A 14,683-nucleotide genomic window follows, 5' to 3' on the forward strand; every position below is an offset into this window, starting at 1 on the left:
CTTTAATGAATATTGATCTCCCACTTTTACAGAATATGTATGCTAGAATTTTAAAAATGGCTTTTTTCTCTCTTGTTTGCTTTTCTGCAGTTTCTCACTGCACCCACAGCTATTACAATGATGGACCATCTCATAGTGAAGGAAGAATCTGAACTAGCTGGCAGGCTCCCCCTCCCATGGCTTAAGATTTGGGTGCTTTGGGGGGGGGAGGAGAGATAGTGCAATAGCATCTATAAAATAAATGTACTGGTGTCATAATATTAATTATTTCCATTGCCTTTTTTGCCCAATAGTAAAGTCATACATTCGTGCTTGTGTATCAGTCTGGAGGACGCGTTACTACTGAAAATGCTGTGATCTGAATGTTTGCTGCGTGCCTCCGTATCAAGGAGGGGGGACGAAAATAATTGCTTTGAGTTTTCCAGAATCAGTGCTTGCAGAGGGAGGCTTGTCATGTTCAAACTACTAATTTGCTGTCGCCACTTTATTGAAAATAGCCTGTAAGTTGGTATTAAATGTATCGACTGAACGACAGGGAGAGTAGTAAAACTGCCCCTTAAGATGGCTTTTAATAGGAAGCCTGAGAAACAAATTTTGCAGCAGCATCGATTTGAAGAGTTCAATCAAAACTCCATTTCAAAACTAATTAGTCTGAGATCCGCAACACACTGACACTTTCTTGCGAGTCAGAATGGGTACAAAGGGAAAGCTGAACTAATATACTGCCAAGACCTCCAGCCTAAAAAGGGCTGAACCATCCAGAAAAAAAAGTAGATGGATGCTATTCTAGCATCGGCTGGATCAGGAGGACCACTTCAAAGTATTTACAAGGACAACCGATTTCATTGAGAGCTTCCACTATGTGTATTCTTCCCACCACTCCCCATTATCAGTGGCAACGTTCTAGAAGGAAGTCATTTAAAGAGGCAGCGAGAAAGGCATATTTAGGTCCATCTGCAGAACTGTGACTAAAGTGGCAGCAAAAATTACAACGGAAGCTTTTCTAGAATGGCAAAAGGAAGATCTCATAGCTGTATGAATACTCTCTTCCCATAAGTACACACAGGCACACACCCCTCTTTTAAAGGAGGCAAGAGAGAGAAAAAACCCTCTTTCACAGCCTCCTGTGGAAGAGGCGAGGATTTCAAACGCGCCACACAATTTAAAAATCATTTTTAATCACAGCTTTAACTGTGACACATTCTCTTCATAAAGTATGTGTGTATCATACAACCTTTCCTGAGCAATGGTGGTTGTGCATCTAAATTAAATTTTAATAATTGCAAGTCAAAAATGTAATCCCAAAAGCTACTTGTACATCATTTTACACACACACACACACACACACACACACACACACACACACACACACAGAGCCAGCCTCGTTCTAAAAGAATTTGAATTTTTGGAAGTCACAGCCAAAACTAACTTAAGGCAGTCTACGTAATCTGCAGGGTTAGGCTACTACTGAAGCAAATGTCCAAGACTTTGCCCGTTACTTTTTTTAGATGCTTTTCTTTTCTTTCCTACTAATGAGAATACTCTTATTTTGAGGCACTTTATCAGAAGCTTCAGATAATTTTTGTTTCACCATGGAGGAAGACAATCATTGTTAACTACCCTCATCCTGAAAAGTTGTTTTTATATGGGTTCTGTGAGAGAGGAGAGTTAATTAGCTAATCAGGGAGACTGTCCAGGACAGTATTTAATTTAAAAGGCTGGAGGCTTTAGGTGCTCAATTAAGTAACTATCGGTCTCAGACTGGACTTTAATGGGCTCTTTTCTCTTTAACTCCAGCAATGGGGGAGAGATACCCCAGGTCAGGCTAATTAAAGCCAGGGGACTCTTTAATTGCGATGACAGAAGTGGTTTCAATTTCCTCTCTTTGGGTCTTGGAGTCCAAAGAGGTTGTTAATATTTCAACATTTGGGCAACACAATCAATCACCAACACTGAGATGTTCCATATATGGATGAAAGGTCCTACATTTTGCAGCATTATGTAATGCCACCTTAAATTAATCCAAACTCTCTTCCTCATTCAAAACCTTTAGAAGCGGGCAGAGGTGATGAGATGGGAACAAGAGGATGTGAGGTGGTGGGGCGAGCTGAAAATTTCTATTTATTCAACTGGAACACTTTTAAAATAAACTACAGAAAAGTAAGGTGCAGTGTGGGGATTTTTACCATGCTGTGGAAACCAAACAGCTCTGCATCACAAGGAGTTTTGCATTGCCAGTCCCGCAGTTCAATTTTCCCCTGAAATGGGTGGGGAGAGGAGAGAGAGGAGGAGAAGGGAGGGGGGCGACATATCTGTACCCAGAAGCATCCAAACTTCCTAGCTGAAAGAAAAGCACATCCAAAGCTACTGATCCAGAAGCAATTGGTTTTCCATCAGATTTCCTATACCGGATCCAAATTCTGTGCCAGCTGTATCAGATGTAACAAAGGCTACGCAAAAAAATTATGCCTACAGCCAAGTCCATTAAAGGTACTTCAGCATAACTACAGCCCAAGCACCTTAAAAGCACCAGAAGCTATTGATACTTAAGGGGGAGGAAGGCGGCTGTGCAAGTGCTGCATTAGAGGGAGAGGGAGAGAGAAAGGGGGAAGAGAGAGGAAAAAATATCAGCCAAATTACGCTTGGTTAATTCAGAGTAACAGATCTGCCCCCAAGTGAATTGGAGGCCTTGAATTAATTCTGTTATGACAAATCAAGATAAACGTTCCCCCTAAATTGCATGCGATTTAATTAATTTTTGAGATCCTGGATTTTTTTTCCAAGCTAATAGTTCACATGCTCCTGTGCTGTCATTGTGCTTGAGTGGGCAGACTTCAAAGTGATATTAAATAACCAACTATTAGATTTACCTAGCACGTCCTATTGGAAAAATGCCATTTAATTACCTAGCCTGTTCAATTAAAGGGACAGCATTCCCTGAATATAGCAGCTTGCTGTTGATTACCAGAAAAATGAACTCGTTGCCTGGCTGCTCCCTCCCTTTCCTCCCCTCCTCAAATGGCTCATACTGTGGACAGACAGCCCACGTGAATGGCAATGAGCAGCAAGGAGAACAGAGAACATCTTTTGCCTGTTGGAATGGGAATCAGGTGCTTGCCGCCCGGCATGTCAAGCACAGTGCCACGAACCCTTTTTTTTGGGGGGGGGGGACCATGCTCTCATGATCTAGGCAAGGCTATATGCTCCTCACCTGCCCGCCAACCCAAAAATATATTTCCACTGCCACCTCAGTAGCAAACACCAGGTGGGATATAAGAGATTACAATCATATTAAATAGACATTTGTACAGAAAAAGTTCTCAAGCAGCACTAGCCCTTTAAGAAAAGCCTAGTTTGTTTCTCCCTCCCCACCACCTCTTTCAACCACCCCCCCCAGCCTATTCTCTCTTGCTCTCTCCAAGGCCAATTTTGTTAATTAAATGTTTTGTTTGCGACACAGCTCTCATTCATTTTGGACACGTCATTCCAGGCAGATCTAAGCCAGGGACGAGATCTCATTAGATAAAACCTATCAGAACTAAGAGAAAATGGAGGAGACACTAATTAAAGCTCTTAATTGTGCAGATTCACTGCCACGCTGCTGCTTTATCTAGAATCTCATAGCTGGGAGGGCTGCCCATCACCCTTCTCCCTTCCAAATAAATTCTTCCTTTGCTTAGGGTACTATGGTTGTGAGTTAAGGGGTCAGAGAAGAGTCAATGTATTGCCATCCTTTTACTTACATGAACACCCCACAGCCCTCTGCTGCCAATAAAATCTGTGGCAATCCTTAGATAAGGTAAGGCTGGTTTGGTAAAGCCACTACCCAGATTTAGTTGTAGAGGCCCATAGTGGTGGTTTAAAAAACAAAAACAGTTGTCTTGTCCTATCAAGAGACTTCCATCAGTCAGTCCCTATCACCTCAGAGGCTGAATGATCAATTTGTCTCTCAGCTTTACGACAAACATCTCATTGAATGTCCCATTAAGATCAACTTTGAAATTTCTGCAAGCAGTCAAAAGAACAAAATCACGACTTATTTCTATATATTTTCCTACATGATCCTCAATAAAAACCACACACACTGAAGAGCACTTGTAAAATGGTAGCATCTTGTTTGTTAGTAGATTAGGACATGTAGCTACTTATGTCTGAGTCATCAGAGTCACAGATGAAAATGCTGGAACTTTATGTACTTGGGTCAGTAGACCTTTATCCTATGGAAAAAATAAGCTTCCAGAAGTGCACACTCAAGTATCCATATTTTATTGGACAAGCTATTCAGTTCTAGTGAAGAGTCAGACTGATGGAACAAAATCAGTTCAAATTTACCATCTGATAAAGCACCCTATTTATAATAGCCTATATTAAAACTGTAATAAGTTTTGGCCACACAAAAACCTGAGGCAGAGATTCCAATAAGCTGGCCTGAACTTGCCTTAGGGGTACAGTAGACAACTTCTCTTTTTAATTAGTAGTGATCAGAAGAGGTTTGTTTGATGGTTTTAGTAGAGAGAGACGAAATCTGTACTGTTCATTGAATCTGAACAGTAGTGTCAATTTTTCCACTTCAAACAAACCTCTTTTTCTAACCGTTCTGCTCTATTTAATTAGAATTCTGTCTCGCTTATGCAGTTGCTTCGGACAGGGATCAAGAACGCATCGCTGTAAGCCTGCACACACTGATTTTCAAGCATTTACTTTAAAAATCCACACACTTAGCAAAATGAATGCTGCAATCCCTTAAAACCTTTCTATTGCCATTTTGTTTTCTGTATTCTATTTAGCTGATTGAAGGTGCTAGCATAAAGAAGAGCCATTATCAGAACAAGAAAGGGTCTCCTTATTGGTGTCACCGATTCAAAATGCTGTTGCCTCCAGAATCAGAACAAAGTAATATTTAGTATGCAACTTACAGAGTTGTTACATAGTTAAATGTACAAACTCCAGAAGAAATCGGCTCAAAATATTTATAGCTAAGTATTTGAAAATAGGCACAAAGAGATGATTTTAACCACTAAAGCTTGCTCACTCCTTCCAAGAACTGGGATACTTTTTCAAATCTATTCTAAGTATGAAAATCAAGACTATCTAGAAAAAAACTCCATATGCCTTTACCTCACATTCTTTATATGCCAAAGAAGGTGGGAGGGGGCTGTTTAATTACTGGCTGCTGAACTAGAACACCTCCTCAAAGCATTCATGTGCATCAGTCTATCAAGTCATTTACTCAAATTAAATGTGTAATCCTTCAAAATGCCTCCTTTCAAAATGAGTTTAAAGGAGCTTGAGTTCACCTGAAAAGATTGAATGGGCACCTGGACCTCTTAAATTCTTTCTATTAATTGCTCTAAAACTAGTGGGGGTGGGGAGAAGAAAACAAACACATTTTTGTTATGCAAAGTGGAGGAGATGCAGAATACTGGATGCAATAAGAAATATTTTAAACATTGATCAAACTATACACATGTTCACTTTTATACTGAAAGATATGCTCCACAGCAATAGGAAAGCATGTATTACCACTGTGTTGGGTGTGCAGAGTTTGGCACAGGAGACGGTCACAGTCCCTCCAACAATTAATCAACTCTTTCACAATGAATACAGAGAATGAGTCATTCCATTTTCATTTAAAGGTGCTTATGCAAATAATAATATAATAAATCAGATACTTAAAGGGTAGCTCTCTCACTGTTTTAGCCTTTTCCCGCCACTGTTCTAGCAAACTCTATGCTTGCTCTCACCCCTTTAGGTTCCAAACAAGCGTCCTTCTGCCCCACTACCATAGTAGCTTTGGGCAGCCAACTGTTTTAAACCAGGACTTCTCTCTTAAAAGTTTAGGGTCACTTTAGGAGTTTTATTCTACCACACCTCTCCTTGAGCCATCTACCAAAGTTTTCTACTGTAATCCCGGAAAAGGATTGTTTCATTAAATCAGGCTTCTAGTTTTGAACTACCCCTTGCAACCAGAGGTATTTCTGGCCTGCAGTTCCTTCTGCTTCATAGGAAAAGTATGGAGTGGTGTATTCAAGAAACCAGCAAACCAGCCTAACTTCCCCTGTGTCTCTCTCACCTGATGTAGTCGTTTCTGCACAGGATCATGCCGCTCTTAGTGTAGCAGGACGTACCAATTTCTCCCAGCTGGGCTTGGCAGCAGGAGCACTTCAGGCACCGGCTGTGCCAATAGCTATCCATGGCATAGAGCAAGAAGCGATCAGCAATCTTCCCCCCGCAGCCTGCACATCTTTTCCATGAGAGGGAGCCACTGGTGACCGGGGGAGGCTGCGAGCTGCTGCCTGGGTTCACCATGGTCTGGATAAGGGAATAAGAAATAAAGAAAAATGAGACGAAGGGGTTGATTCTCAGACTAAGAGCTCTTGCAACCTGCCCCTCCCAGCCCAAGAAAGATGGGGAATAGCAGCAACTTGTTTACTTTTCAGAGCCTTTGTTCTGGGTTAATTAGCTGCCTCCCCTTCCAAGTTGGCTGGTGGTGCTCAATGACAGTTTTAGCTTGCAATACTGCTGTCAAACTTAGAGTGACCCCCGCTTTGTTTGCTGCCAGGAAAGTACACACACCTGGAGTCTCACAGTCTACATGGCCCTCCCAGATATAAATTGCTGGGCCCCACAGTCCTAAAATGAAAATGGCATAAAAAAACAGCCAGAGTGAGGCCACAATCCCTGACCACAACTCTTGGGGAGTGCAGCTGTAGCTCACCAGCTGGGAATGATTCTGGGGATTGTTTGGTTCTATTTTACAGGAGAGGCAAGTATAAGCTCCGGAGAAAACTGTGAGAAAGTTGTGAAACTAGTTTTTCAAGGTCTCCCTTTTCATGCTATTGTTATCTGCAAGGGCTCAGCCAGGATCGTCCCTATTTATTTATTTATTTCTTCAAAAGATCAAATGAAAGTGGGGTCCTCCTCCCAAAGGACGCTTTACTGGATAATAATAGATCACTTAACTTTCAGAAGCCTGTTAACTTCCTATACAAACACATCTACTTTTGTCTCACTAATCTGCCCTTGATCAGCAATTTAAATGCTAAGCGCTTTGTTGCCCTTAAAAAAAAAAGTTTTGCGTAAAAGCAGAGTGGCAGAACAATCAAGCATGCCCCACTCAGGAAACAGCTAGCATGGCTGGCTGTAAAAGTGCTGCTTGGGGAGGGGTGGAGGTGGAAATAGACACACATGCAAGCCCACAAGTGTGTTTCTCACTTTCTAATAAATGCTTTGTACAAGCAGGGCAACAGGGAGATTAATAATGGAACCAATTCATAAAGCTTACTCCAAACTGATTAATTTGCTCTGCCTCAAATCCAGTAGTCGAACAGGCTACTGTTCAGTCATTTGCACTATAAAAAGATCAAGTTATTTACTGCCAATTAAGCAGTGTGTTTTCCCTTTGTCCTTTGTAAGCTGTCCATGCTCAAGCTAAAGCATCTGGCTGTTTGCTAAGACATATACCTCAGAAGCGAAAGAGTGAAGAGGAGAGGGCAAACTTTTCCTGCCACTTAGTTGCCCAACTAAGTTACAACAGAAGCTTCAGGGTCCTTAAAATAGGCCACTTAAAAAAAAATTAAAAGGACCAAACAAAACAGGATTTCCTTCAAAATAACTCCTGATCATATGTTCAGTTGACCACACAATAAACCAGACTGCGAACTGCACCAATTAAGACTGTAACTAAAAACCCCGAGACTTGGGAAAGAGAACCACTCTAAAAGCCATTAGCATTGCATTTCTCTGAATGCATCATATACCTTTATGTAAATTGATTTCTGATGCATTTAACTCATGGAATGGCCTTTTGTTACCATTTCCAGCAATATGAATCTGCATTTCTTACTTCTGATTAAAAGCAAAAAGGATTCCTAAAGTATGCTAAACCTACTTCCCATCTTTCCAAGACCAAAAACACCCCACACAAGCCCCACTGCCTTGCTCCCACCCACCCTGTCTTTGTTGAAAGGTAAATATTATATATAAAAGGAAACGCTACACTGACAGAAGCATCCAGTAACCCCATTAAGCTAAAGCTCTTAAGGACAAGCAATACCTTAATGCTGATTAAATCTAAAAGAGATGAATCAAGAGGACTGACCAGAAAGTGACTCCCTTGATAACTAAGGACGGGCCCTCATCAAGTTTCATTTGGAGTTGGGGGGGTGGGGGCAGAGAAAGAGAAGGAAAGCTTTTAACTTAAATAGGCTTACTCTGGTAATTACACAGCCAAGCAATTTAGGTCCTGGAACAGAGGCAATGAAACAGAAAGGAGAGCTGGCAGCTAGAGGCAAAACACACACCCCCTCCCTCCTTTTAACAACGTCTCTGGTGATTTTAATGGAGACCAAGGGAGGGACAAGCGTAGAGCTTGCAATTTGTAGTACCAAAAAAAAAATATGGATGCTTAATTCACGGCTTGGTTTTAATTAGGTTGATTCATCAGATTTCCCCTGAACAAAAAGGAGGAGAAAAGGAGGGGGGGGAGAGAGAAAGAGAAAGGAGAGTGAGAGAAGAGAGAAATTCCTCACTTAAGATTATTCTTTTTCCCTTTCCTCCTCCTCCTCCAAACCTGCCACTGTTTCAAAATAAGTGGGTTTTTTTACTACAAAGAAAGTGGGCGACCGTTCCTCCCAACTCCTCCGCGACTCCCAGGCAGAACCGGGCGGGGGGGGTGGAGAGAGAAGCAGCGCGGGGCAAAGCAGGCAGCCTTTTGTACCGCTACGCCGGGCTGCGGGCGGCCCCGCCGCCGCTTGGCTCCCGGGAGGTGCAGCCAGTTTCCTTCTCTCCCCCCCCCCGCCCCCAATCTGATTCCAGGCGATGGCGGGGGTGGCCGTGTTTACTTCCCACTCCGGACCGCAACGAAGTGGGGGGGGGGGAGGAAAGGAGAAACAGCTACAATCACCCAAAAGGAAAAAAAACAACGCACCACCAAGCAGCTCTCTCTTTCTCCACTCCCGCGCCCACGATCTTACCTGTTTCCCCTCTATGGTGCAAGAGGCCGTGGACAACGTGGCTGTAGCTTCGGGAGAGCTCTCGCAGGGGGAGACCGGCGGGTTGGTGCTGGTGGGCTGGCCCGGCTCGATCCCGATTGACGGCGGAGCAATTCGGAGCAAACCCAGCGCGCTCGCCGGGCTACGCGGAGCAGCAACCCTCCGTCCGGGTCAGGGAACTGCAAGCAGCCCCGGGCTGGGAGGGAGGTGGTGGTATTGGAAATGTCCGGGAAGCGTTTGCTCCAGCCCTCCTTTCCTTTCCTTCCTTCCTTGCTGCTGCTTCTTCTTCGTCCTACTCTCGCTGCTTCCCCTCGAGGGGAGATGCAGAGCTGGGTTGTTGCTGCTGCTGCAAAAGGCGAGCACGGGCGGCGGCGCCGACGCCGCTCTCGCTGCTGCTGCAATAGCTGGGTTAAGTTTTGGCAGATGTGGCCGCACTTCCGAGCTGGCTCGCGCTTCCCCCCCACCTCTTTCCCGCCGCCACCTCCCTGTCGCGGGGCTCGGGCGGCTTCCAAAGCCTCTCGTCGCCAACGGCCAACGCAGGGGGAAAGTCCCGAGAGTGGGGCAGCGAAAGGAGCCGGAGCGCGCGGCTGTTGCTGTTAAGACGACGGCGACGACTGAGGAGGCGGCGGCTTCTTCTGCTTCTTCCTTCCTCCGCGGCTCCCCGGGCGGCGCTGCCTCGTCTCCGGACGCGCGCAGAGGAGGCCTCCGTCTCTCCGCTGGCGCCTTCCTCGCTGCCTCTCTCCGCCGCTCTTGCCCATGTGTTACTGACAGAGCAGAACCCCAACTACTCCGCGGCTCGGCCCCTCGCGTCACAGCCGCGCCGGCCAATCCGCTCGCGGCTTGTTGAGGCGGAATAATAAAACCTGCCAATCGCGAGCGGGAGGACAAAGGAACGGGGCTGGGGGGAGGGAGGGAGGAGGAGGGAACCGAGTCAGGTGGGGAGCCGAGCGGGGCGGCAGAAGCTCGAGCGAGCGAGGAGGGGGCAGGACGTCGTTGTCGTCGTCCGCTTCACTCAGCTCCTCGTCCGGCAGACCGTCTCCTCCTCGGCGGCCGTGCTTACCAGTCCTTCCTGTCATTAAAGGCCCCAGTCCTTCTGCGCGCCCTTCCTCGGGACCAGAAGAAGCACTTATTAACACGCGCTTAAAACTCGAACGCAACCCCCCCCCCCTCCAGCACAAACCATGCGTAGGGTCGCAGGAAACTTAAAATCACCTGAGGGAGCCGAGCCAGGAGGGTGGGGGGAAGACGTGATAGGATGAGGTTAGGTTGTGGTGTCGCCTCCTGCGCGCGCCTTTGGGAGCGGAGTCCGTTAAATTCCGTTGGGAGTTTAAACTTCTGGGCAGAACGCGCAGGGGCGTCAAGGCAACGGGGGGTCGCGAGAACAAAATTTTCTCCTTTTTTCGCCCAAAAGTAACAGGCGCGGGGCTGTGTAATCCCCCCTTGAGGGCTTTTCCTTTGCTGGGAACTAACCCCGACGAAACTTTGAAATATTAGCGTGGCGAGATGCTCACTTTTTATCTGGGCGCTCGCTTGTCCACCACCTTCATGCAGAGTGTTGCTTTGCAGGTTTCAAAAAGCTCATTCATTTGCAAATACCCCCACCCCACCCTGCGAGTAGATTTAGATCATCTTTATTCTGGCAAAATACAGAACATTTTGCGGTTTTATATTCTGATTTTGTTCCGTGGATCGCCCTGAGACCTCCGGGTATAGGGCTGTATATAAATTCAATCAATCAGGATGGGGTGGCTGGTGGACGATATTTTTTAATTAAAAGAAAAAATCTGGTCCTGAAGTGATTTCCAAGCAATCCATTACAATCTGTTGAAGCCTAACAGGATGGCCCTAACTTGGCAGAGAGAGAAAAATATCTGAAATACAGAACAAAACTTATCAATACAGGACAGGGGAGGCACAAAAGATCCACACAAAAACTGTACTGAAAAGCATTGAAAGTACTCAAATTAATTGAGGTTCTGCTCTCCCCACCCCCAGCAGATGCCTGTCCCCAGTGAAAGCTTGCTGCCTTCTAATGTCCTCTTTTTGGGGGCTGGGGTATATTTTTATTGAGATTTTTTTAAAAAGCTCAAGAACTTTGGTGGGCAATCTTCAGAAAAAAAAGCTCTGTTTCCCCCTAACAAAAATCTCAGCTACGCCCATGATACAGAATGTAGCTTTTTACATGGAAACACAGGACAATCCTGTATTATACAGGACAGCTGGCAACCCTACCGCATTTACTCAGGTCTAATGCACCATTGAATCTAATGCACACTTCAATTTTCAGAAGCTTGAAACCCAAAAAAGTATTTGCTGGCAAATGTAAATGTGACATCAAATCTAATGTGCACCTTAATTTTCTTGGCGTAATTCGGCCAGAAAAGGTGAGCATTAGATTCAAGTAAATACGGTGTTTGCATTTATTTGACCAGCGCTTCCCTGGTGCAGAGCAACCCGGTTAACCCCAGTCCAAATTCAGTGAGCTGCTTTATGCTGGCTCCTTTGGTCTGGGTCTAAACAAATGTGTGCTGCACTAGATAGATGGGTAGCCTTCAGTAAAACTGAGGACAACTATAATGCCTCCAAAGCCTCACTTTTACCACCTTTTGCCCTCCTGGCCTTCCCCAATCTTTCCTCTTTGTGGCACCACATAAGAGGCTTCAAATGGAGGGGTTTGGAGCAGGGACGTTGGCTCAACAGGTTTTGCAAGTTGGACAGGACTGTGACTTTCCCCAGTGCTAAGCTCTAAGGCAGATCCAAAGAGGATTAGTGCCGATAGCCAACATTAAACGCCGCTGTAACTATTTTCCATAACTCCTTTTCCGATACTACTCCTTCCACCTTCCTGCTGAGTGCTGAAGCAGAGAACTTGACTCTGCAGTGGGAAGTTCAGTTTTGAAAAGGGCTTTTACTTTCCTTTAAGTCCTCTAGATGTTTACTTAGAAGTGAGTTTGAGGAGATTTGCTGCTCCCAAGCAAGTGGGCATGGTTCACAGCCTTGGTATCTGTGTTTGTACGAGAGCTGTATAAACGAAACTCTTCTCTTGCCCTACAAAAAAGAGAGAGGAAAAATAGACTCTCCTTTTCAGTGTCTCTTTTCCGGCATTTAGCTTGCAGGCAAGCCTCTCTCCTTTCATGTTTATCTTCCTAAACTGGACTGTAGTCATTCTGATAAAATTATAGTGCCACCTATGTATTCTTTACAGTGCCTGTGATAGCGTTGGTTTTAAACAGCTCTTAAAACAGATTTTATATACATTCTACTTTATAAGGGCCGTATCAGCACCTCCTACAATCCTGAAAATCACAACCAGTTTAGGGTTCTTCACATGTGCCTTTTTGTGAGACATGCTATGCTTCTCAGCATGGGCATGTAGAAAGCGCTACCTACCGAAGGGAAAATTGTCTGTCTTAATTCTTGGGTAGAAACATTTCCTAGTATTTCAGATAAACCTAGAAAAATGACTGCCCACATACTTCATGATAGCTATTTATGACATAAGAGAAACAACTTTTGAAATGCTTTCATGTCTGCTTACCTAGATGCAATTCTTATCATAGGCAGTCAGGTAAATGGATATTTGCCCGTTTTCCTTGACTGAGAAGCCAAGGGCCTCGTGCATGCAAAGATTTAGCTCCATCACCGAACTACCAAACTTTCTTGTATTAACTCTGAATGTCCATCTCTCTCCACCCCCGTTGTTGGAGTTTGGTTAATTTGTATTTAGAGCGGCTTCTCTAAGCCACTTTATTGATAATGAACAAGTATAACTCTTCCTGTTGAAGGAGAGAGTGAAGAGGGTACAGATCATCAAGGCAGCAATCCTCAAACCACTTACTCCAGGGCACACTGGCTGAGGTCAATGGAATGGGACTCCTCCAAAGTGCAGCTGGAGGTATTAGCACTGATTATGTTGATATTGAAGAAATATAGGGTCAGGCCTCCTAGGCTGTTTTTTTTCTCAGAAATTTCAGAGAGCACTTTAGACTCAGTCCTATGCTCACACACTTAACACTTTACCAGCTCTTCATGCGGTATACTACTTAGGACAAAATTTGATCCTTTGATTGGAAAAGTAAAAAAGAAAAATAAAAAGTTAGCCATGTCCCTCTCATCAAAGCAGTGGCCATTGATTCTTAAGTACTCCTTGTTGAAATCAATGGGGAGTTCAAGCTTAAAAATTAATGCTACTGTAACTCAGTGTTATTAATACCCCATAAAATTTTAAAAGAGGAATATGTTTTACGTCTGGCTGGCAGTTAACAGTGCATTGTGCCATTTAAAAAGGCAATACCATCGTTCTTTAAAACAAACAACTGAGCCGACTTGAAGAGAGCAAGGACCCAGTTAAAGGAATTAACTATCCAGTTGCGTAAAATTCTAATAGAAAAATGAAATATTAATTCCATGCAAAGGACAGTTGTTGAAGCCCATACTTAACCAAAGCCAGAAGCAAACAGCCCCTGAAGAAGAAATATTGGTAAGGGGGATGTAGGTATATTCAGTGCTATGTTTCTATATCACAGGCAACAGGATCCTATATCTAATGATCTGCTCAGAGTGACATATCATAAATGCAATAAAATGCATAAACCTGGGAGAACAATTTGAGAAGTTTCTTAGACGGTTCAGCTCATAGCCTGTGGGCCAAATTACAGGGAATGGTAATAGACCATAGGGAGCTGCCTTAGACAAACTATTGGTTCATCTAGATCAGTGTTGTCTGCTCTGACTGGTAGCAGCTCTACAGGGTTTCAGACCTACTTGGAAATGCTGGGGACTGAAGCTGGGACTTTGTGAATGCAAGAGAGATGCCCAACCACTTAGCTACTATCCTTCCCAAAGGATCTTCCTATGCTTTAAATACTAATCTACCTCACCCGTGTGCAAAGCAGAGATGGAGGAGAAATTGAGGGCATAACATGAGGTGTTTAACCTGTCTCTCCTGCACACATACCCCATGCTTAGGGTTGCCAAATTTTTAATTGGTTCCTTGCCCCTTTAACATCAGTTTTAGCTATAGCATTTAGCAGATGCCATGAAAAACATCACCCAGCTTATTTCAGTGTATCAAACCTCTATTAAAAGGACTGGCCAGGCTGGTTTTGTGTCTTACCTTTCCTTGGTTAGTTGGCAACCCTGTCTCAACACTTACTTACCTGTTGTATTGGAGCTAGGGTGACCAGATGCAAAAGTTAATGAGGCTCTGGCACCTTTAATATTTGTGTAGAATACAGAATTTGCAGGTACAGCTAATGAAATTCTCTCTATGGCACAACCCCTCAAGGTATAGGAGCCCTTTCCTCTTTTGCATCTGGCCACCTTGAGGAGCCCAGCTAGGAGAAAATTTACCTTGGAGGAGCTAGTTTGCAGGACAGACAGGCAGGATGAGGGCTGGTGCCCAAATACCCTTTAAATCCCACCCCACTTTGGATACAGTTGGGGCAGACCAGCATTTAAAGACCTGGGGTTGCTGCCATCACATACGTTTATAAAGTTTTACATTTTGTACCGTGTTTGCATTTTATATATTTTTTATATATTCCGTTTTGATTGTAAGCTACTTTGGGTGGGCATTTGTTCAGAAAATCAGCCTTAAATTATTTTCAGTAAAGTAAATGTTTTCCCTTTACATAAACACACTGGGAATATTTATGCGAGGACAGTATACAAATATCATTATTATACAA

At 44.2% G+C, this 14,683-nt stretch overlaps 1 protein-coding gene across 1 annotated transcript in view; it reads right to left on the reverse strand.

Moving 5' to 3' along the window:
- LMO4 (LIM domain only 4) overlaps positions 1 to 9,108 on the reverse strand; it is a 15,347-nt gene extending 6,239 nt beyond the window's left edge. Inside the window, exons 1-2 of the mRNA XM_083620788.1 lie at positions 8,976 to 9,108; positions 6,074 to 6,312 (exon numbers count right to left, since the gene is read on the reverse strand). Of these exons, the coding sequence (XP_083476914.1) occupies positions 6,074 to 6,309 (236 nt within the window). The 5' untranslated portion in view covers positions 6,310 to 6,312; positions 8,976 to 9,108. The remainder of the gene's footprint in view (positions 1 to 6,073; positions 6,313 to 8,975) is intronic.
- Between the last annotated feature and the right edge of the window lie 5,575 nt (positions 9,109 to 14,683).

The sequence above is a fragment of the Podarcis filfolensis genome (genome assembly GCF_964270895.1).
Source record: "Podarcis filfolensis genome assembly, chromosome: 6".
Taxonomy (NCBI): Eukaryota; Metazoa; Chordata; class Lepidosauria; order Squamata; family Lacertidae; genus Podarcis; species Podarcis filfolensis.